At 41.1% G+C, this 23730-nt stretch overlaps 1 protein-coding gene across 5 annotated transcripts in view; it reads left to right on the top strand.

Annotated features, from left to right (window-relative positions):
* Positions 1 to 23730, top strand: part of NRG1 (neuregulin 1) — a 219443-nt gene that overhangs the window by 160364 nt on the left and 35349 nt on the right. For all 5 annotated transcript variants that reach the window (XR_011171782.1, XR_011171781.1, XM_069104929.1 and 2 more), the window contains exon 6: positions 10275 to 10404. Coding sequence is in view for 3 of the 5 variants with exons in the window: in XM_069104929.1 (XP_068961030.1) it covers positions 10275 to 10404 (130 nt within the window). In the remaining 2 variants the exon portion in view is untranslated. The remainder of the gene's footprint in view (positions 1 to 10274; positions 10405 to 23730) is intronic.

Below are 23730 nucleotides of genomic sequence, written 5' to 3'. Positions count from 1 at the left end.
ATTTGGGATTTTCTTGGAAGAGAAACAGAAGTAGTTTGCCATTTCTTTCTCCAGCTCATTTTACAGATGAAGAAATAGAGGGAAACAGGGTAAAGTGACTTGTCCAGAGACACCAGCTAGTATGTCTGTTGTCAGATTTGAACTCAGGAAGATGAATCTTCCTGACTTCAGACCCAGCACTCTATCCCCTGCAGCGCCATCTAGTGCCTCCCCCACCCATTATGCCACATTTCCTCTCAGATGTGCAGTGGCTCTCCTTCCAAAAAGAACAAGGCAAAGAATTTCTCTCCTTACTTAAAAGCAAAAGAGAGTAAGACATTTAGTCATAGTCATATATCATGGCACCATCAAGCTTGGTAGCTCACAGTCCAATGTTGAAGTTGCAAGTCCAATGGCAGCAGGCCCACAGAGTGGGATGCTTCCCAGAGCACAGATGAATTCAATGCCTAGCCAATATTTAATAAGTTCTCAATAAACATGGTTGAATGAATGCATAAATGAATCAATGAAAGCAAGTGCTACTATGACATGAATGTCCTCTGGTTGTCTGCAGTCACCTTAGTTTATCTGTGGTATAGAGGGCCAAGAAGCTCTTCTGAGTGTTTGGAGCCAGTGTAGCATGAGCTTCTTGGTTCATTTCCATCCTGAGTCATTGCAAGAACATCCCACTGTCAACCCAAATCCTGGTCTAAAACTTAAGAATTTATGAGCCCTCACCCACTCTGGTAATGATGGCCCCTGGGGGCATGGAGTAACCTGAGTTTTTTGTGATATAGGTTTTTCCATAGCTGTATTTGATCTCTGGGAATGTGGTCCACTGTGCACCCAGAGACCAGCAGTTTTGTTGATCCTTATAGAAATCTAAGATTCAGCAGCACCCCACATCCATGCGAGGGGCCTTCTTCCCTTCCTCTGCCTTGGTCCATTTTTCCCAGTCACTATTCCTCCTCCTCCAACTCCCTGGCCACATCTAATCATTTTTACATTATTCTTTGGGTCCAATGTGTTTACCCAAGTAGAATCTCCACCCAGCTGTAGGCTGTGATGTACAAGCTACAGATAGGTAAAGTATTTATTAGACAAATAAGCATTGATTAAGTGCTTACTGTGTGCCAGGCAATGTTCCAGATAGATCAGTCATCCTTACAAGCTTCCTGGCAAATAAGCAGTTCTGTTACTTACTACATCCTGCTTACTCAAGGTATCCCTCTCCCATGACATACTGCCTGTATGCCTACCCCCTCCCCCACCACCTGAGAGCCTCTCACTGCTTCCTTACACATAGAATGGGGGCTCCTAATCTCACCGTGATGCAGACCTATAGCTAGGCACATCAGTAGGTCGAGGGAGGTGCTATTTGTCAGATCAATTCCCAAGTACAATTGAATTTTCCCAGTCTTATGATGAGTTCCAAACATCCCAAGTAAAGCTGTCTTAGCAATTTTCAGAAAGGTAGGAAATATAATGAAAATAATAAAATCATGCATTATGGCAGCATGAGCCTTGGGCTTGGAACTTGGATCTGGTTTGGAAGCCCAGTTTATGTAGTCAGTAGCTGCCCATTGTAGATCAGCTTGATTCATGCTGATCCAATGGTATACATTCAGTATTGAAATAGAATGATATACTTAGACCATTGAGCAGTTAACCAAAGGAAGTCTGCTTAGTCATAGCCTAGAAAGGATATTCCAGAAGGATATATCATTGATCCAGTTGAGTCCAATTTTTCTACTTCTGTGTTGATTATATAGGTGTCCTGTACAAAGAGGAAGAAGTCCTGACATCTCAGTCATGGACATGTGTCCCTGGGCCCCCAAGAATCTGTCTGTGCTTTCAGCTTTAATCCCATTCGATTTTTGAGGATGGTTTCAGTACTAACCTAGCCACATGTTGGATGTGGAAAATCAGGCCCTGCCCACCTAGCAAGGCTATCTGAGGCATTGTTCCTGTCACATCTGTGATCCTGGACAGATAAATCACCCCAGCCATCTAGGCCTCCATTTCCTGTTCTAAAAGGATGATGTTTGAACTAGATCAGGGTTCTTAGGGTGTTTTTGTATTATGGACTATTTTGATAGGCTTAAGGACTCCTCAGAATGCTTTTAAATGCATAAAATAAAATACACAAAATTTTAAAAATGCATTTATATTGAAAGACATTTATGAATTAAAAAATAAAGTTCATGGACTTGTTAAAAACCCCTGAACTATATTATTCCAAAGATCCCTTCCTATAATCTTTTGTTCTGAGTTTCCTATTCAGCTCAATCCTACAATCATTTATGAAGATTCCATTTCATATACTTGGGATATTTATTGCTTGTCTCAAGGTAACACAGTCACCTAATTGGTCAGCTAGCATTTATGAAGTGCTACCTGTGTGCCAGACCTGGAGACACAAAAAGCCCAAAGACAGTGTCTGCTGTCAAGGAGTTCCATCTAATGAGGGGAAGCAGCAAGTTTTAAACAAGGGTACCCACATAAGATATAAAGAAAAGATTGGTGATGACCAAGCAGAGGAAGCTATGGGTGTTATGGGGGATTGAGAGAAGCTTGTTGGAGAAGATGGGATTTGAGCAGAGACTTGGAGGGAACCAGGGAATGAAGTGGGGGGAAATGAGCATTTCCCCAAGTACTGAGTGTACTTGTCATAGAAAATGGAGGTTTCAGGCTGTGAAGGTAAAATGGCGGCTCTGGTCTTTATGGATTGGATGAGCTCAGCTTTCTTTTTCTTTTTCATTTTATTTTATCTTTTAAAATTAAATTTTATGTTTATGTTTAGTTTACATCATTCATTTCCACAAGATTTTGATTGACAAATTCCCCCCCCCGTCTTTCCCCTACCCACCACCCCAAAACAGTGATCCCACTGTATACCCCCTCCTCCAATCTGCTCTCTCCCATATCCTCCCCCATACCCCCTCTGACCTTCTAGTAGGGCAAGATGGATCTCTATACCCCAGTGCCTGTATAACTTATTTCCCAGTTGCAGCTAAATAATAATTAATAATAATAATATATTTTTGAACATTTGATTTTAAAACTTTGATTTACAGATTCTTTCCCCTCCTCCCTCATCACCCACCCTTACTGGGAAGATAAGCAATTCAATATAGGTTGTACACATGTAGCTACGAAAAACATTTCATAGTGGATATATTGTGAAAAACTGACTATATTTCCCTCCCTCCTATCCCACCTCCCACTTGTTCTATTCTCTACTTTGATCCTGTCCCTTTTCAAAAGTGGAAGCTTCCAACTTCCCTCCCCCCCAGCCTGCCCTCCCTTCCATAATCACCCCTCTCATCCATTTTCTCCTGACTCTCCTGTAGGGTGAGATACCCTATTTAGTGTGTATGTCATTCCCTCCCTAAGCCAAATTCAATGAAAGTAAGGTTGACTCATTCCCTTTTGCCTTCCTATTCTTCCCCTCCATTGTAACAGTTTTCCCATACCTCTTCTATATGGGATAATTTAGCCCATTCTGTCTCTCCCCATCTCCTCTCATTATATTCCTCTATTACCTCTCAATTTCACCTTTTAAGTATCATCCCTCCCTATTCAATTGGTCCTGTGCCCTCTGTCCACATAAACCTGTACACATATATACACACACTCACATATGTATTCATTCATATGGCCATATACCTCCTATGTAGACATATCTATGTACGTATACATATATATGCATATATATATATATATTCCCTTCAACTATACTCACACTGAGAAAAGTTTCATAAGTTACAATGATTGTTTTTCCATGTAGAAATGTAAGTAGTCCAACTTTGATAAGTTCCTTGTGATTTCTTTTGCCTGTTTACCTTCTCATGCTTCTCTTGCTTCTTGTTTCTGAATGTCAAATTTTCTATTCAACTCTGGTTTTTTCATCAAGGATGCTTGAAAGTTCTCTATTTCATTGAATGACCATATTTTCCCCTGAAACATGATACTCAACTTTACTTGTTAGGTGATTCTTGGTTTTAATCCTAGCTCCTTTGACCTCCAGAATATCATATTCCAAGCCCTTTAATCCCTCAGTGTAGAAGCTGCCAGATCCTGTGTTATCCTGATTGTGTTTCCACAATATATAAATTTTTTGTTCTTGGAAGCTTGTAATATTTTCTCCTTGATCTGGGAACTCCAGAACCTGGCTATAACATTCCTATGAGTTTTCTTTTTGGGATCTTCTTCAAGAGGTGATTGAGACACAAAAAGGAGCTTTAATACCATTCGATTCATTCAACCTCGATTTTGCCCTCTGTTTCTAAAACATCAGGGCAATTTTCCTTGAGAATTTCTTGAAGGATGATTTCTAGGTTTTTTTTTTTTTTTGTCATAGCTTTCCAGTAGTCCAACAATTTTTAAATTATCTCTCCTGGATCTATTTTCCAGGTCAGTGGTTTTTCCAATGAGACATTTCACATTGCCTTCTATTTTTTCATTTGTTTGAATCTGTTTCATAGTATCTTGATTTCTCCTAAAGTCACTAGCTTCCATTTGCTCCAATCTAATTCTGAAGGAATGATTGATTCTCTTCAGTGAGCTTTTGAGATTCTTTTTCCATCAGGTAAATTTGGCTTTTTAAAAGGCATTCTTCTCCTCATTGGCTTTTTGAGCCTCTTTTGCCACTTGAGTTAGTCTATTTTTAAAGGTGTTATTTTCTTCAGTCAGGTTGTTGACTCTGTTTTCCTGATTTTCTTGCATCATTCTCATTTCTTTTCCCAAATTTTCCTCCACTTATCTTATTTGGTTTTCATGATCCTTTTAAGCTCCTCTATGGCCTGTAACCAGTTCACATTTTTCTTGGAAGCTTTTGGTGAAGGAGTTTGGACTTTGTTGTCTTCCTCCCATTTCATGCTTTGATCCTTTTTGTCCCCAAAATAGAAATCCAGAGTTGGATTGCTGTGCTTTCTTTGCTTCCTTTGCTTGCTTATGTTGCCATTCAATTATTTGACTTTTGAGCTTTTTGCCACAGTAGAACTCTGCTTCCAGAGAGGAGAGCTTTGTCCCAAATGGCTGGGGTTTTCACAGCTGCTGAAGCTATTAGTTGGCTTCCCTCTCTGAAGACTCCACATGCTCTGGCTCACTGGTCACACACCCCAGGACCTCCACCCTAGACAGCAATCCAGATACAAGCAGATTAAAGCAAGAGTGATTACCCCTCAGAATGGTTGCTTGGTCCCCCTACAATCTGCAGGCCAGGAGCTCTGAAGCAGCCATGCGCTGTGACTTCTGCACCTCAGCTGCTTTTCCCTCTGGGGGCAGAGGTCATACCACACTCCCAGATTCCCTGTTCCCAAAGTCTACACTGAGCTCTCACTTTGTCTTTGGCATTTATGGGTTGATAATTCTGGAAAATGCCATAGCTGCTGGTGATCCACTCTCCCGATGTCCCTCTAGCCTTGGCTGGTTGGGGCCACCCTGAGGTTAAAACTTAAGTTCAAATGTCTCCTCTGAAACTTGCTAGTTGTGTGACTGTGGGCCAGCTGATTAAGCTTCCTTGGGGCTGGGCTGTGCTCCCAGTGGGCTGCAATGGACCCTTCCTATCTGCCTGCTGGGCTGTCTTCAGAGGGAGACTTGTTTCTCTCTGTCACTTTGTGGTCTCCATAGTCCTAAAGTTTGTTTAGAGTCATTTTTTATAGGTATTTGAGGTGGTTAGGGGGGTGGGCAGGGAGTTTTCCTGGTTCTATGCTGCCATCTTGGCTCTGCCCCCTGAGCTCGGTTTTCTTAACTGTCACCTAGAGTTTACTAATGAATGTCTTCTTGGGTTCCTTCTGGTATGTGCATAGTGATAGTTTTCCCTCAGAGACAGAGAATGTTTCCAAATGGATTTAAAAGAAGGAGGAGAAAAGAGGTCTTAGATTGTCCAGGTCTGTGATTTTCCCAGGAGTGCATATGGAGGCTGATTTTGCCTCATAGCATGTATGTTTGAAGTAGAGAAGGGATGGCACATGAAAAGCAATAGGGCTTATTAGATTTCTCACTGTGCCAAACTGCAGGCAGTAGAAGGAGTCCTGGTAGAAATCTGAAAGGCCCATATAGTGACCAGCAGTGTCAGCATTCCGTGGGTTCCTGGAATTATATAGTGCACCTGTGGCCTTAGTTGGATGTTCGTTGCTGCTTTCTGATTCTACAGTCAATCTCACATTTAGAGTCAGAGTTGGAGGGTTAGGGATTAGGGTTGGGTTAGAGTCAGAGGCTAGCATTTAGGGCCTGTAGACAACAGGAAACATGCTGCTAGAGAAATTTCTGGCTTTGTTTTCACCAAATGTTCCTCAGTTCACTGTCAAAGGTTCTGTAAGCCCAGTCATAGTCTGAGCTCTGTCTGAAAGAAGGAAGGGAGTTACACATCAGGGCTTCATAACAAACTCTTTTCCACTAGGAATCATGATAAAGATAGTATGATTTCAAAGGGTTAGATAAAGGACTCTTCATATTCTTCCCATTAAAAAAAAATTCCTCTTTCTTGGCCAATATGATGCTATTCTTAAAATAGTTGGAAAGAACATGAAAAATAGGCCCAATGTGTCTCTTTCCTGCACACAGCTGGTCTGTATGATTTATATGGGGAATTTATTTTTGTACTCTGTTAAACAAAGTTTGCTCTGAAAGAGACATGCAGTGCTTACTACTGAGCCATGAAGAAAATAGCTACACAGCCTGGCATGTTTGCTAACCCACGCACTTAGCTACTGCACGTTCAAATGCCTTCTTCTGGACCAAGAATGAATTCCACAAACTCATTCTATGCTAAGGTTCCTTCCAGCTCAAAATCTATGACCCCGTGACCCATTCACCCTTGATCACAGGGAGCAAGGCTAATGGAATGCAAACTCATGGGGCAGGTTTTGGTTTTAATCACATATAAAAGAAGATCCCTAGCTGCCTGTGTCATCCCTATAGGTGACTGAACCTGAAACCTTCCCTTTCTAATATCTGATCAGGAGGAATAAACATGCACTTTGCAGCACTTATAGAGATGAATCTTTAGATAGGGAGATTATAATTGTATTCATCATTAAAGAAATATTTTCTGCCCCAGGAGTTTATAGACCAAGCTACACACATCCCATCCCCATGCTCACCCCCACTTCTGATATAGACATTATAAACAAGTAAAAAGAAGTGAGGATTAGATCTTTCCTCTATGTCCTTTGCCATTTTTGTTTGATGTTTTGTCAATTTTTTTAGAGACTGGATTACTTTTGTAAGATATGCAACAAGGCACAAAAAATAGACCATGGAACCATTTCCAAATGAATATTGTAATGGGAATTTCAGGCTGCTTTGATATCCACAAACAATCCCCCACACACTCCTCAGTCACCACTACCGCCACCTTTCCATTTCAACCTTTGGTTTCATTTTTCCTTTTCCATAAAAATCTTTATCCTATTTTAACCAATAGCAAAGTTTATTTTTCTCCCTTTCTTCCTCAGTTTCAGTGGAATGGGTAAGAATGGACTCCTAAAATGACCTGAAAGAAGAGAATTAAAGTCTTAAGTAATCCCAGGGATAACTATTCATCCTGTGAATCACATGGTCTAGGCAAACAGGAGCATTGGAAGCCATACTCAAGCACAATTAGCAAGGCCAGTGTGGGAGAAGGAAGCCAGGTTAGAAGTCACACCCATAAATGAGAAGTAGAACATGGAATAAGAATTAAAGAAAAAAGGAAAGAGGGAGAGAGATTGCAGGCCAAACCAAGAGACCTGAGGCTCTGGGAACTCAGAACGAGAGCAACAACTCCCACTTTCTGAGCACTTTAAGGCTTCCAACATGGTAGTGGTAAGTGTGAGAAAACTCAGAGAAGTGAAATTGGTCAACCCTGGTCATACAGATTACAAATGATTGAGTTAGCTTTGTGCTTGGGTTCCATACTCTGAGGCCAATTTTCTTTTTGTGACCTCCCTAGAACTAGTATGGAAGTCAGGAAAGTATTTTGAAAGGTAACAATTACTGGACAGTTAGGGGTGTCTTCTTCTACTTTTAGTGTGGCATTTCTCAGATTAGTAAATGGGTGATATCTAGGTAGAGTGAATCAAGGGTTAAGTTTTGAGATAGGAAGGTGGTTGTGGTTCAGTCATTTCAGTTGTATCCAACTCTTCATGATCCCTTTTGGCATTTGTTTGGCATTGGTAATAGAGCGATTTGCCATTTCCTTCCCTAGATGATGTTACAGTTGTGGAAGCTGAAGCAAACAGAATTAAATGACTTGCCCAGGGTCACACAGCTAGGAAGTGTCTGAGGTCAGATTTGAATTCAGGTCTTCCTGACTCCAGGCCTGGTGCTCCATCCAAGTGTGCCTCCTACTTGTGCCTGAGTTACAAAGACCTGAATTCAAATGTCTCCTCTGAAACTTACTAGTTATGTGACTGTGGGCCAGCTGATTTAGATTAAGTTGATTAATCTCTCTGAGATTAAGATTAAGCTGATTAAGCTCTCTGAGCCCTAGTTTCCCCGGCTGGAATGGAGATCATGCTAAGACTTCTATCTGCTTCACAGGGTCTTTGCAAATGTCATCATGTAAATGTCAGGTCTTACACTTGGGTGTAAATAGTACCATTATTTTTGTCCTACCTTCATGGTCACCCTTGGTTCTCTGTGCTGGATGGTCCCATTGGGAATGAACTGGACACCATATGCCCAGCTGCTGCCATCCCATTGAAGGGTTGGCCATGTCACTGTAACAGCTGTTCCTTAATCTGCAAGTCTTGTCAAGCCTATAAGCATCCACACACTGCACTTCTACTGGATTCTGGAGTTGGATCAATGAGAGCCATCAACTAGCCAATCAAACCAAAATTAATCAATGACATGAAATCGTTATTGGAAGCTTAGCGCATAGGCTGAGGGATCACAGCACTGGAAGGGACCATTGTTAGCATGCAGCCCAGCCCCTGCTCTAGACATGGGTGCTCTCTCCAAAGTTAATGGCTTTGACTCCAGTCCAGAAACGATTCCAGTGGTGTTTGCTGTTTTACAGGCAGCACACTGTTTTTCCATTTGGGGAAAGGCTTTTTGTTTGACAAAACTTTTTAGTGATTCTTCAAGCTCTAACTTGATCCTATTTGTAAATCAGACACTTGTTTATTCACCTTAAGAAACAGATCCAGAGCGGCCAGGTGGCTCAGTGAGTAAGAGCACTGGCTCCAGTGTCTGGATGACCTGGGGATCGAATCCGGGCTCAGATACTCAGCACCACACCCAGAAATAACTGGCCGTGTAACCTTGAGCAAGTTACTTAACCCCAATTGCTTAAAAAAAAAAGAAAGAAAGAAACAGATCCTTTCCTTTTCCTCTCTAATGTTAGTAACTCCTAGACTGAAGTTCTGCTTCTAACAAATATTTCTAATATGATCATGAGCCAGTCATTAAATAACAATAACAATCAATAAGCATTTGTTAAACATCTGCCCTGTGCCAGGGACTGTGCTAAGTACTCAGAATACAAAAAGAAGCAAATCTAAAGGGGGAGACAACATGTAAGCAAATATGTACAAAGCAAACTTCATACAGGATAAAGAGGAAATAACTCACAGAGGGAAGACACTGAAATCTAGGGGTTGGGGAAGGCTGCTCTAGAAGATGAAATTTTAGTGGGGACTTCAAGGAAGCTGGAGATGTCAGCAGTCGAAGCAGAAGAGGGAGAGCATTCCAGGCATGGGGGGATAGCCCAAGTAAAATGTCTGGCCCTAAGTCATAAAGTGTCTCATCTGTGGAACACCAAGGAGGCCAATGTCACCGATACGTGATGGGGAGTAAGACCTTAGGGACAGGTTATGAAGAGATTTGAATGTCAAATAGGGCATTTGGCATTTGAACCCGGGGGCAATAGAGAGACACTAGAGTTTATTGAGCAGTTAGTAACATCTCTAGGCCTGTGCTTTGGGAAAATCACTTTTGCGACTGAATGATGGTTGGATTAGAGGGAATATCTTGAGGCAGGCAGACCCGCCAGCAACTATTGCAATAATCCAGGTGGGAGGTGATGAGGATCTGCACCAAGGTGGGCGAAGTGTCAGAGAAGAGCAGGTGTGGTTGAGAGGTGCTGCCAGTCATCAGGGTGGGTAGGACAATGTTTGGTCTAGTTCCATTCTCCTTAACTGAACCAAGACATTTTGTACTTTTCTTTCTCATTATCCAAGGAAGATCAGGAAGACACCAGATTTTTTTTTTAACTACTAACTTCCATTCCATAGAAATGAAACAAGAAGACTGATTGTGGTGAGGAAAGTGAGGTTTTTTCCCCTCTTTTATCTCCCATCCAGCCACCTCAACATCCACAGCTGGAACGAGCCATCTCGTCAAATGTGCTGAGAAGGATAAGACTTTCTGTGTGAATGGAGGAGAGTGCTTCATGGTCAAGGATCCATCAAACCCCTCCAGATACTCGTGCAAGTAAGATCCTGCATCCCTTTTCAAAGCCTTCCTTCACAGTCCCTGCTGCTGAAGGAGCCCTTTTCTTTCCAATGAGTATTGTGTCTTGCAGTTGCTTGTATCAACTTGGTTATGCTTTAGAGGGACAGGCTTTGGGCAAACATTCCTTCATCTGAGGTCATTTCCCCAGTCCTTCTGGCCAGTCTGTGTTTATTTCTCCCCTTCTGGTTGGCACTTTGTGTTTACATGAGGATGAAGAGTCCCCAGAGGACCAAAGCATGGGACCGATAGTGTCGGGTTTTTGTCCAGTGTGTGAAATGAGGTCAATTCCACTGACCGTGCTTCATCTCAGGTGACATTTGTGACATGGCTAGAATACTATACTCCTGCCGAGGTGTATGTCACTAAGACAACATGTTCATCAGCCTTGGAATTTCCAAACTGGGTAACAATGATTTTGTAAGGAATTCTAATAATTGGGTCTATTTAAAAGGTTAGTCATGCTGAAAGGCTATCTTTCACAAGTCTGTTGAGGACCGCCCATCCTAGGCACTGTCAAAGGTTATTTACCAACCCCTTTTTACTAGCACTTCAATTATCTAAGAGGGTTAATGAATGCTGCCTTGTAAAAGCATCTTCTCACAAGGGAAGGACATGTATCATTTATTCTTAACACTTCACTTATGAAAATGCAGAACAAGAGATTTCAGAGGTTTCATTGGGCCATGAACTTTTAATTAAATGCTTTATTAGAGACAACATGAAACATCACTATAGACAATTTAGCTCGTTTAGCTGCTGTTTACATTTAATTCAATTTAATTCCATGCATATAGTATGAGTTTTCAAATAGAATCACAAACTTATAGAGTCATTCTAGAAATAATTCTGGGCTATGTTTGTAATCTTCAGTTTCTGTTTGGAAGGTGGAATGACATAGTCTACTCTCATCTCCTCAGTAAATATTAGCTAATTAGAAGGATATGGGTCAAGAGAGACAGTGCTTCAGAAAAGCAAAACAAAATGTGTAGATATTTCACTGGTGTCACTTGAAGGGCAATCATTTGTTAAGTCATAGGGGGAAGTACTGATCCAAATGGCTGAAAGCATCAGGTATGTGCTGGGTACCATTCCATGTAGAAATGCTCATCTTTGGTCACAAGCAAATGGAAGGAAATAAAGAAACCTGGGTCTGGCATGTAATTGTCCAGTGACCTAGGAATGGAGCTTGGATATCCATACTTCAATCCCTGAAGCCTTTATACCACATGTGGACAAAATGGTCTTAGGGCCTCAGTTTCTCCATCTACAAAATGAGTGGCTAGGCATTACATGATCACCCAGGTCCCTTTCACCTATACATAGTATAATTTTCTGTCAGCATCATTAGACATTTCAGATGGGGGAAAAAATAACATAAGTCAAAGAACATGGTTCTTCATCACTCAATACCCCCAAATAGGTGAGGAGAGAATTCCATTTCAGCATCTTTTTAAAGAAGGAAACTAGCATTTTATCTGAATGGGAATGGGGGTACCCAACTGAAGGAAAGAAAAGCAGAGACATTATTTCCATAAAGGAGTGGCAAATGTCATAATGTCTCTAAAGTGGTTTGAAACACACACATCAATAGAAGTAGATGTTGATACAGATATAGAGAGATATAGACACATAAGTGGCAAGAAAAGCTTAGGGTTGATAGTAAAGAGAATGAGATTTTATCTCAGCCATTTATTAGCTGTGTGCCCGTGGAAAAATCTGTGCTAGCTTCCTCCTTCCTGTAGACTACCAGTCTAAGAAGAGGACATTCCAGAGTTCTCAGGTTCCAGGGTTCTTCTAGACCATGTGGTTTTGAGCATCTCTTTCCTGCCTTTGAGCTTTAACTTCCGCAGCTATGAGGAAGGCAATCTGATCCTAGCAGGTTCTGATTTTCATCTCTACATAGTCACTGGGTAGGTACAGCAGACAAAGTGTACAGCCTAGAGTCAGGAAGGCCTGAGTTCTAACCTGAGATCCTCTTCTTCCTCCTCTACTTAAACCTTTGGAAGGGGCAGCTAAGTGGCACAGTGAATAGAGAGCTGGCTCTGGAGTTGGGAGAACCTGAATTCAAGTCCAGCCTCAGACACTTAATAGGTTAGTGACAGTGGTCAAGTCACCCAGTTTCTCTGTTTCCTCACAAGTAAACGTCAAACCACTGCAGTATCTTTGCCCCTCCCCCCACCAAAAAAAAAATAAACAACAACCAAAAGCCCAAATGGGTGTTTGGTGTTCATGACTGAACAACCACAAAAACCCTCGGAGGCCATCTAGGCCAGTCCCCCTCCTTTTATAGATGAGAACACAGAAGCCAAGACAGGCCCAGGGACCTGGCCAAGGTTGCCCAGCCTGTGCACCTTCCTTCATATGTTTACCTGAAGTGCAGAACAAATGCTTCCTCACTAGCTCAGCTAGTGCATGGTACTGGGCGTGTTTCCTTTCCTAACAGAAGAGGCTGCCTTCGACAGCGTAGCAGGCTCTTGGCGGAAACAGTGGCCTCATACTTGGGAGATGCCTGAGCTCCAGTGCCAGTTCTGCCACTTACTAGGTCTGGGAAAGCCAGAGCTTTCATCTCTCAGTTTCCTCACTTACAAATGTGGCTGATCATGATTGCATTCTCTCCCTCCCAAAGCTATCATAAGGGGAGGCACTCTGAACGTGGGCTGGCTACAGAAACACAGGCTCATGTCTACTTTAACTCAGGTGCTAATTATGTACTTTTAAAAATGGGATCTTAATACCCTGTTTCCTTTATCCTGCAGATTAGAGGCCATATTTTACTATGATATGTAAAATATCAATGATGTATTTTTCATCAGACCACTTAGAGGGGGGAAAATCCATAAACTTTAGCACTTGCTAAACATAATTCTGCTTTTTTAGTGAATTCTTATTTTCCATATGGTCCATATGTCAGAGGTACTAGCCACATCAGTAGAAATCAGTTTTGCTCCTAACTGAAGGTGGGCCTCTGAAACACCAAACTGAATCATTGTTCAGGAGTTCTCTCTGGTTCCCCTCAGCCTCAGGTGTCTTGGATGAGGGGGAGGGGACTGGAGTGGACAGCACTGGGGCAGACCCACCCTTGTGTATTTGCCAGGATCAAGGGTTGCATGAGGATTCACCAGGTTTAAAAAAACACAGGTGAAAATGACTCTGGAGATTTCTAAGTGACCCTGATTTTCTTCTGCATATGAGTTGAAGAACTCTGTCAATGCTCATACCTTTGGTGCAACTTTTTCTCTATATTAATTGAATGAATTCCTCCAATTATCTAAAGATAGTAAAAGGCATTGGTCTTCATGAGCCTGTAGTCTGTACCTATCATTCTTTAAGGTTCACTGGGAGCTCTCCTTATAGCTGAGGCCATGGGTAGTTCAAGAACCATCATCATATTTGTAACTAGGATTTCCTGTGCTCAAGGGGAAAAACATAAACTGTACCTGGGGCACCACAGCCCACTTACTGATAAATTAGTTTTGTATTTAAACTAATTATTCTGGCTACCAAGGTTCTCCTTATTTGTTTTTTTACATGTCACATACAGCAAGTGCTGTTAATACTCTTGAAGCTCAGTGCCCTCTAATTCAGCACCTCCTAAGTTCAATGCCTGGCCAAAGCCCTGGTGACCCTGCCCTTGGTACAGCTATGACCAAAGAAAAGTGAAGTTTAGAAAAGTGGAATAATTATCCAAGGGTCTGGAGGTTAAGTGTTAGACCATCACTTGAGCCCAGAGGAAGGGAACTGCCGAACAGCTCATAGGTAGTAAGCAGTTAAGCCATTAACAGCAAAGGAGATTGGTTCAGAGGATAGGGTTCACTGGGCCTGAAGTCAAGAAGACCTGAGTTCAAATTCAGCCTCAGATCCTTCCCATCTTAGTACAGAGCCTAGCAGATGAAAGTCCTTAATTCTTATTGACTCTTTACCTAACTGACAGACTGAGTAGACTCCTGATGAAAGTCACATTCCATGGTGAGCTGGACAGAGAAGGGAAAAAGAAAAAAGAAAACAAAAGCCAAGTCACTTAGCCTTTATTTCTTCATTGTAAAATAGGGATAATAATAGGACCTGACTCCCAGGGTTGTTGTGAGGATCAAATGAGATATTAGTGAAACACCCAGCACTGTGTCTACTACACAGAAAGCCTTAGTAGATGAATGATCCTTCCATAGTAACAAGATCATTTCACAGAGGATGGATTAGAGGCACAGAAAGACTAATTCAATCACTCAATCAATCAATCTTAATTAAGCTCTTCCTACCTACCAGGCATTGTGCATTGAGGATACAAAAAAAAAAAAAGAAAGCAAAAGACAGTCTTTGCCCTCAAGGAACTTCAAATCTAATGACGTAGAAAACATACAAACAAATATATACAAAGCAACATATATGTGAATAAATAAGAAATAATTAACATAGGAATTAACCAGGGTTGAGGAAGTCTTCTTATAGAAGGTGGAATTTTATTTAGGACTTAAAGAAAGCCAGGGAGGTCAATGACCAAAGCAGAGGAGGAAGGGCGTTCCACTCATGGGAAGTTGAAAGAGGAGAGATGGAGAATCTTATCAATGTCACTGACTCAGAGAGTAGGTGTTGGGGGGTAAGTTGTCAGAAGGCTGGAAAGGAAGGAGGGGGCCAGTTTATGGAAGCCTCCATTGGATTGCCCTGGGTCACAAGTTTACTGGTAGATCCAAACTTCAACTACCAGATTCCTGGCTACATGTTCATGTCTGCTGTTTCCTCTTTTTAAATGATTTTCATTGCAAGCTACTTGGAAGAAAAAGCTTTCAAAGCATTGAAACCTGGCAGAGGAGGTCAAAAGCCATGTGGGAATAGGATAGGGTCACCCTTTTTGTCCTGTTTGCTACTGAAGGTGAACTGAAGATACTTTTGGTGAGACAGCAAAGCATGAGTTTATATCTTAATAGATATTTTTCCAACTACTGAAAAGTTATTTGTACAAGAGACTATAGGACAATAATTCTAAAAGAAGATCAGGACAGTGACTCATCCTAGACTCTTTCTATCTGCACCCCATTGAACAAGATGAGATAACAAAAAGATAGTTATTTTTTCTAGTTTATAATGGTCCACAGAATATTCAGAACAAAAAATAATATATCATGACTTTTCCAAGAATTATTTGTATCTGAACTCCATTGAACAAGATGAGAGGCATGAGATAATAATCCTAATAGAAAGGAAAGGTGTAAGACAGGGAGCCATTGAAGGAATCAACATTCAGTTGAAGGAATATTGAAAAAATCTAGTTGTTGCAGACTTAGACTGGGATGATGATCAATGAGAAGGGAGAGTCAAAAGGCAATGAGGAGACATTGTGAAGGACAAAATGACTAAATATGGTGACAGCTTGCATATGGAGAACTTAGGGGAGACACACCTCAAAGCTGACTTCAGAATTCCTTACCTGGAAATTGTAATGAAGGTAGATGTAGGGATCAAAGGCTATATAATTGGGAAGGAGAAGTGGGGACACACTCAGTGTTAATGTAGCCAGAGACTATACAGAAAGTTATATAACAGAGCCATATACCCAGAACTGCTCCTACAGCTCAAGTTAACAAAACACAACATTTATTAAGTACCTGGTGTATGGAAAACTCCATGCTGGGAATACAACAACCCAAAATAGTCCCTTCTTTCAAGACAAAATGCACATGTAACTTGTGTGAGAACAAGTAAATGCAAGCTGAAGTGGAAGTCAGGGGACATCTCCTTCTGGAACCTTGAAGGAAGGTACAGAGTCTAAGGAACAGACATGAAGAGATTGAAGACAATAGGAGTGACATCATTAGAGTGAGAACGCTGAAGTGATATGAAAACATTTGCACAGACACCTGGGTGAAAATTGCCAACCTTCCTGACTCACAGGCCTGACAATTCCAGCCCACACTGACCCAGCTCTTCTCTCTAGGGCTTCATAGAACAGGCATCGATTCACCACAACTTATGACTTATGATGGCATTGATCTCCAGGTGTTTTCTGCTTGAAGCTGTTGTCCTTCTCTCTACATATTTAGTGTGTTTATTTAGAGGGCAAATCAGTCCATCAAGAAGCATTTATTAGCACTTCTTGTATGCCAGAAATGAGGAATATGCCCTGATCTCCCTCTTTTGTTTCCTTCCCTATGCACCTCAGCATGGTGTGGGGCTTTCACCTATTTGCTCCGTCAGGCAGGCAGGCAGTAAGCCTGAACTAAAAGTAAGAAATAACTAAATGCTGGGCGCTGCAGTAAGTGCTGGGCATTAACAGAAAGGCAAAAACATGATCCAGGCCCTCAGGGAGAGACAAACACATATGGAGAGTAGATGAAACCAATATGGAAGGGGAAGATGCTAGTAGTTGGTTGGGGACAGGAAAAGTCTCCTACAGAAGGTGAAAATTGAGCAAAGTCTCAAAAGAAACCAAGGAAGGTAAGATGTGGATGTGAAAAGGGACTGCATTCCAGGCAAGGGGGCTAGTCCAAAGACGTGAGGAAGATCAGATGGAGAATCTGCAAATAGGCCCATGAACCTGCATCATGGAGATAGGAAGGGGCCAGATGGTGAAGAGTTTCAATGGCAAATGGAGGACGTTATGGTTTACTCTGCAGGCAGGAGGCAGCCTGGGAGCATCCTGGGGGAAGGACCGATGTGGTCACAGCTATACATTAGGAAGATCACTTAAGGGTTGTCTTCCCAAAATTCAGAAAATCAGATGAAGTGACTTAGGGAATTCCCTCTCTCCTCTGTGGTTTTTTTTTGTTTGTTTTTCTTACTTATTGACATAGGAAGAGAAGTCTCCTCATAAAGATCATAGCACATTTGTATACAACGCAATGGCAGGGCTAGAAGAGATTTAATGAGGGAGATTATGGGGAGTTCACATATGGTTAAATATGTGAAGTAGTCACCATTGAAAATAGAGGGAGAGATGTAGTTCCTACCCAGCATTTCAGAGCTAACTTTGTGAGTCAAAGACTACACTGTACAGATAGAAAGTGATAGTGCTGGCTTGGAGGGATTCCTTTCTAAGCCTTGGTTTCCCAGTGGGATGCGTTACTATAACTTAAACCTTAAAGATGAGCTGTTAGTATTTTGGTAAAATTTAGATTTATCTCCATTTCCTCATGAGGTCAGAGTAGATTGTACATGTGCAATGTATATGTATGATGTCCATGAGTGCAGCTCTGCTTGGAAGGAATCCTCAGCACAAGCTGTAAGAAGGGGACTGTGTGTTGGGGTGTGTGTGTGTGTGTGTGTGTGTGTGTGTGTGTGTGTGTGTGCGTGTGTGTGTACACATGCATGAAGAAGGGGTGAAGAGCATGGGTAGAAAGCCAAGTCAAAGAGGTCATTACTACAAGTTTCCTAATTGGATAGTTGTTTTAATGATGGACAAAACAAAGCTTCCCTTGAGAAAACCAATGGATTTTGCAGATAATATCAAGACTTGGGCTTAAACTGAAATTAGAAAACCACTTAAGACCCTGAAGAAACTATGAATATGAATAGGTAATACAATGAGATTCATCTCAGAAATATGCAGACTAATAGTAACAATACATTGGGGAAAGAATAATCCAAGACACAGATAGAGATTCTGTTAGTGAGTGGGCGAGATCTGGCCCAACGTCCGACTGGACTGTGGGGTGGGGAGGAGTCAGAATTTGCAATACAAGACTGCAGAAAACCAGACTGGCAGTATTAGAAATGTCTGTCTGGCCAACTCAAAAGTATGTGCTCAAGGGAATGGAGCGAGACCTTGACGTCAGCCTCCTGAACCCATAGAGAATCTTCCAAATGCATGTGCTCAAGATCACTTCCCATCATCAGTCACATTATCCTTTTTGAAACTGGATGTATTTGTAAACAGAGACCCAAAACTGTCTCAAATAATTTCTGAGATGCAACAGTATAAGAATAACCCTGATCCAAGTGGAGGGCTCAAGACAGATGAGAAGAGATACCTGGTTTTGTGCTCAGAGTCCCGTGTCCTGCTTGACAGTTCCAGATGGGATGTCATTCCAGAGACTTCTGCAGTTAAAGCTGGAATGGATTCACCTTCATGCCACCCATTCTCACTTCTTTTCACTCCTCTTCATGCGGTCTAATGAGAGTAAACCTGACTCCAATTTCAGCTGATGGTGATATCTTCTTTGATATTAAAGTTGTCTTGAGGATGTTTTCAATGAACCTACAGAAATGAGGCAAAACCCCCAAACTCTGGCTTGTTTTAGCTAATTGTATAATACTCCACAGAACGTTTTACCTTAAAAAATGTGATAGTGACTTTTTCTTGGGACTATTATTAGTTTGGCCTCAAATTCAGGGTTGGGTGGGGAGAGAAGAATGGAAACATGATACTTTTTCAGGGAGATGGGTTAAGTCCACTGTGGTTTTTGCCTAGCCTTAAATGATCAATCATCTCTTTTAATTAGTAATAAGGAAATACAGATTTCAGATTGAAAAGGGAGATAGAATGAAACAACTTATTAATTATTACATATATATATGACACCGACTTATATGGCATCACCAAAAATTGAAATTTAAAAACACACACCAGATCCTTTATGCTTTGAAATATTTATTCAGTGACATCAAAATGTGATTTGGGCTCAAGAAGTATAAACTTATTAATGCATATGAAGATAGGAATGGAGGCTTCAAGCTTCAATGCAAGGGTCAAATTGAACCAATGAATGGACCTCATAAATAGTATCTCATGGAATTCTGCAAACAAGGCACCTGAAGCATTGAGCTATCAAGGAGAAAGGGGTGGCTGAATACATTAAGAAACTTCTGGCATCTTAAAATCAAATCAGAATGGGAAGGATACACTTAAAGGATGAATGCTGGACAATCCCAGTTTTAATGCATACTAGCAAAACTGTCCAATGGAACATAACCAAATTAGGATTTAAGCAAAAAAAAACCCAAACAAACCTATATGATATTAACAAAGCACCTATATGATATTAACAAAGGCCTTATCTCCCCAAGAAGATAGTCACTTGCTATTTTTTTAATAATGATGATGTTAAATAGGTAGCAATCATATATAGCACCTATTATGTGCAGAAACTAAGTTAAGTGCCTTGCAAATCCTTTCTCATTTGATCCTTACAATAACCTTGGAAGGTGGGTGCTACTGTTATCTCCAATTTTACAGTTGAGGAAACTGAGGCAAACAGAAGTTAAGTGACTTGCTCAAGGTCATACAACTAGTAAGGTGTCTGAGTTGCACTTGAATTCAGTCTTCCTGCCCCTAGGTTCAGCAGCCCTAACCACTAACCTGTTTAGCTGCTTGTGCTAAGCACTGGGGGCACAAAGAAAGGAAAAATGGAGGCGCTGCTATCTAGGAGTTCACAATCACCTAAAGCAAGAAGAAAATTCCTTCATTAAAAAGTAGATGGATGAGGGGGCGGCTAGGTGGTGCAGTGAGTAAAGCGCCGGCCCTGGAGTCAGGAGGACCTGAGTTCAGTTCCAGCCTCAGACACTCAACACACACACACACACACACACACACACACACACACACACACACACACACAAAACTAGCCATGTAACCTTGGGCAAGTTACTTAACCCCAATTGCCCCCCAAAAGGAAAAAAAAAAGTAGATGGATGGATATACATATCCAGATCACATGATAAACAAGTTAGAACATGGGAAGCAATAGGTTTGAAATGCACAGGATCACTTTATTAAATAACAGGAAATGCTGACCCTCAAGATTCATACCATTGATTTGGTTCAATGAAGCCAAAAATGGTTTACTTCCACATGGAACATGAAAAACCCAAGATCTCAGAATAGAATTAACAGGAATTCTATGTACAACACTTTTATGGACAAAACAACATGATGATGAAGAAATATTGGAGAGATGGTTGAATCTTGTGGGTTTGTTTGTGGAGACAGAAGGATTTTTTATGACAATTCAGGGCCAGGTCATTGATCTCCGAAATTACTGAAAGATTGTCCTTGAAGAGGTTGGATTAAGTGACTGAGGCAGATTATAGAAGTCTGAGAGAAATTCTGCAAGCTGCAAAAATTAAGCACCTGCTGAATACCTCACAAGAAATGACCTGATACCTAGAATTATAATTCAATTGCCATTTTTCACAGACTGAGATCAGATCTTTAATCTAGACTTCAGAATATCGTTGAGAATTCAACAAATACACAAACTGGGACTATGGTCTTATCATAAACAGGTTTGTTGTCCACAATTGCCTGACTATAACCTTGATCCTTAGCAATGTAAGAAATACATTTTTTAAAAAAGATGTTCTCATAACAATTGTTCATGACTTCCTGCATGCATGGAATGAAAAGCTTTCAAAATATGGAGACTGGTGGGCAAAGCAAAGTCATGGGAACAGGCTAGAGTACATAGCCTCCTCTTCAGCCTCTCTACTACTGGAGTTGGACCGCGGATGCTTTCACCAAGCCTACAGAAGATGAGCTTACATCCTGGTCCTTTGATCCAAATAACAAAAATCCAGTGATTCCATTCACCTATGCAATAGTCTATATACCAGGAAACTGACTTGTCCAGGACCATTTCTATCTGAACCTCAATGAAAAGAAAATGACAATGAAATAATAATAATCATTCTCTCTAGGATCTATATAGCACTTTAAAGTATGTAAATTGCTTTTGTTTTATATACATTACCCCTTGGCCCCATGGGAATCAATAATTCAAAAACTGTCTTATCAGCCCTCACAAAAGCCCAAGTGACATTTCTGTGAGTATGACTTGTTCTTCCTCATATATCTTAGTGGCCACAAAAAGCAATTTTTTTAAATGAAAAAAAAAAAGTTCCTTCAATGAATTCCCTTAGGGAATTCAATACATTGGCTGGATTCTGACTGCCACGTTCTCATCAGATTTCCTTCGCCACCTCAATGCCTGTGTGGCCCCATTTGCCTGGGTATTTCCTTCATCATGACCAGTCCTAGCTCTCCGTACATTGTCATCCTTGGACACTTCTTTGTCCCAGGGATCCCCGGAGGAGCTACCCAATGAGCAGGCAGATGTTGTGACTTTGTGCTGTGCAGGGCTTCCGGTGCAGCGTGTCTAACTGTCAGTCCCGGTCCTTATCACTTGATTGGGACACCTCCTTTTTACCAATCATATGTGTTAGATGATAGAGTAGTGAGATAAGAGAAGCCATGGTGTAGTAGGTGTGGTAGACAGAGGATCAACATTTCAATCAGGAAGGCTTGAGTTCACTATCTAAGCCTAATTCTGGACGAGTACCCTAGGCAACTTTCCTTTTTATTTTTTTTTTAAGCTATTGATCTATTTTGTTTTTCTATCCCCTTCATTTGCTAATACACTTCTTTCCCTGCCCCTCCTACCTGGAGAGCCATCCCACAAGACCACACATAAAAAGGAAAGAGGAAAAATGAAGCAGTTCATTAACCACAGTAGACCCATGGATTCACCGATCAAGTTGGAGAGTATGAGCTGTGTTCCACCTACATGGTTCCCTATATCTGCATTCCTGGTTCACTTTTTCAGACTGGAACCTAAAGACGAATTGCTATTTGCATCAGCAAAAGGAGTTTCCAAACTGGAGCTTCTCACAATGATGAAATTCCAGGTCTCATTTAAAATAAAAAAATAAATAATGAAGAGGAAGAGGAAGAGGGGAAGAACATGTCACATTTCAATGATGTCTGTTCCACAGATAGCCTTGCTCCTTGATTTTCTCTCCCTCTGAGCCTTCCTGCTGCCTTTGCCCATCCCTCTTTAATGCAGGGCACCCCTCCCCCAATGGCTTTCACAGCCCATCATGGCTGCTGCTGCCCATTTTGATCATGTTGCAGATGTATAGAAGGGGCAGTTGACAATCCTAGATTGCTTTCCACATGGAAAAATCTGACAGAAAAGAAAATGTATGATTCATGAAAAAGTCAAGGCTATTAGATAATAACAGTAACTGGTGTTTGTGCAGTGTTTATGGTTACAAAGTACTTTATAGGATTATCTTATTTGATGCTCACAAAAACCCAGGAAACCAGTCCCAGTGTAATTAACCCCATTTTGCAGATGAAAAAAAAAGTTTAGAGAAGTTGGCTTTAGCCCAATGTTACAGTTATTGAATGCCTGAGGCAGCACTCAAGCTTTGGGCTTTAACTCCCATAATAAGCATTAGCTCTAGAATTAGAGCACCTGAGTTCAAATCCTACTTTTTATATTAACTGTGACTGTGAATGCCTGGGCCTCAGTTTCCTCATCTGTCAAATGAAAGGCTTGGTCACTTCCTAATCTAGATCAACAATAATATCATCTGATGATGCTAGGAAATAATTAGGTTTTTCTAAGTATTGAATTTGAAAAAAAATAGCTCATTATTTATCTATCATAACAGTAAAATATATTTACAAATCTGGGTCAGAGTCAGTTCAGCAAGCTTTTCTAAGGGCCACCTATGTGAAATACACTGGCCTAGATACTGAGGCATTTTGTCCATTGGCTTGAGGTGGAAGACTTAGTCCAGATCCATGGGTATGAGGAACTAAAACAGAGCTGCTACTCATTCTTAGGTAAGGGACTTGGGCCAGTAAGAAGTCAGATGACTTGGCCAAGGTCACATGGCTATTCTGTGTCAGAGGTATGTCTAGGTCCTAGTATTCCCAGCTCCAGATCTGGCCATCTATCTACTATGCCTCCCTGCTGGGTCATCTACTACTACTACTACTACTACTGCCATCATCACCACCACCAATGGTAGCAAATGTTTTTATAGTGCTTTAAAGTTTGCAAAATGTTATACAAATAGTATCTCATTTGATCCTTACAACAATCCTGAGAGGTAGATGCTATTATCTTCATTTTATGGAGAAGAAAACTAAGTCATAGAGAGTTTAATTAAATTGCCTAATGTCTCACAGCTAGTGTTTGAGGCCAGATTTGACTTGAGGCCCAGAGTTCTATCTACTGTGCCCCTGCAACAGAAGATAAGAAAACAAAATAACACACTCCTTGCCACAAAGAAGCTTAGCAGTCCACAAAGTCTCAAGTAATGTTTTCCTGTCTTTTCTTTCTTTTCCCCTATAAAAGTAATTTTATTGATATCCTTCATTTTATCAGTTTTATCATTTTAGAAATCCTTTCTTTCCCTCCCCAAAGCCATTACTTATTTAAAAGTTAGGGGTGGGGAGGAGAGAAGTTATGTATGTCTAATCAAGATACTGAAAAAGTCTGACATTATATGCCTTGTTCCACACACATAGACCCCTTCCCCATCTCTAATCTTCCGCATTGAAGAGAGATTTAAGCTGAGTGTTTG

This window comes from Petaurus breviceps, unplaced genomic scaffold (genome assembly GCF_028583685.1).
Source record: "Petaurus breviceps papuanus isolate PSGF00001 unplaced genomic scaffold, PetGlider_PUasm1.0 689, whole genome shotgun sequence".
Classification (NCBI taxonomy): Eukaryota; Metazoa; Chordata; class Mammalia; order Diprotodontia; family Petauridae; genus Petaurus; species Petaurus breviceps.
The sequence above is the reverse complement of the archived record's forward strand: the minus strand, read 5'-3'. Positions and strand labels throughout refer to the sequence as shown.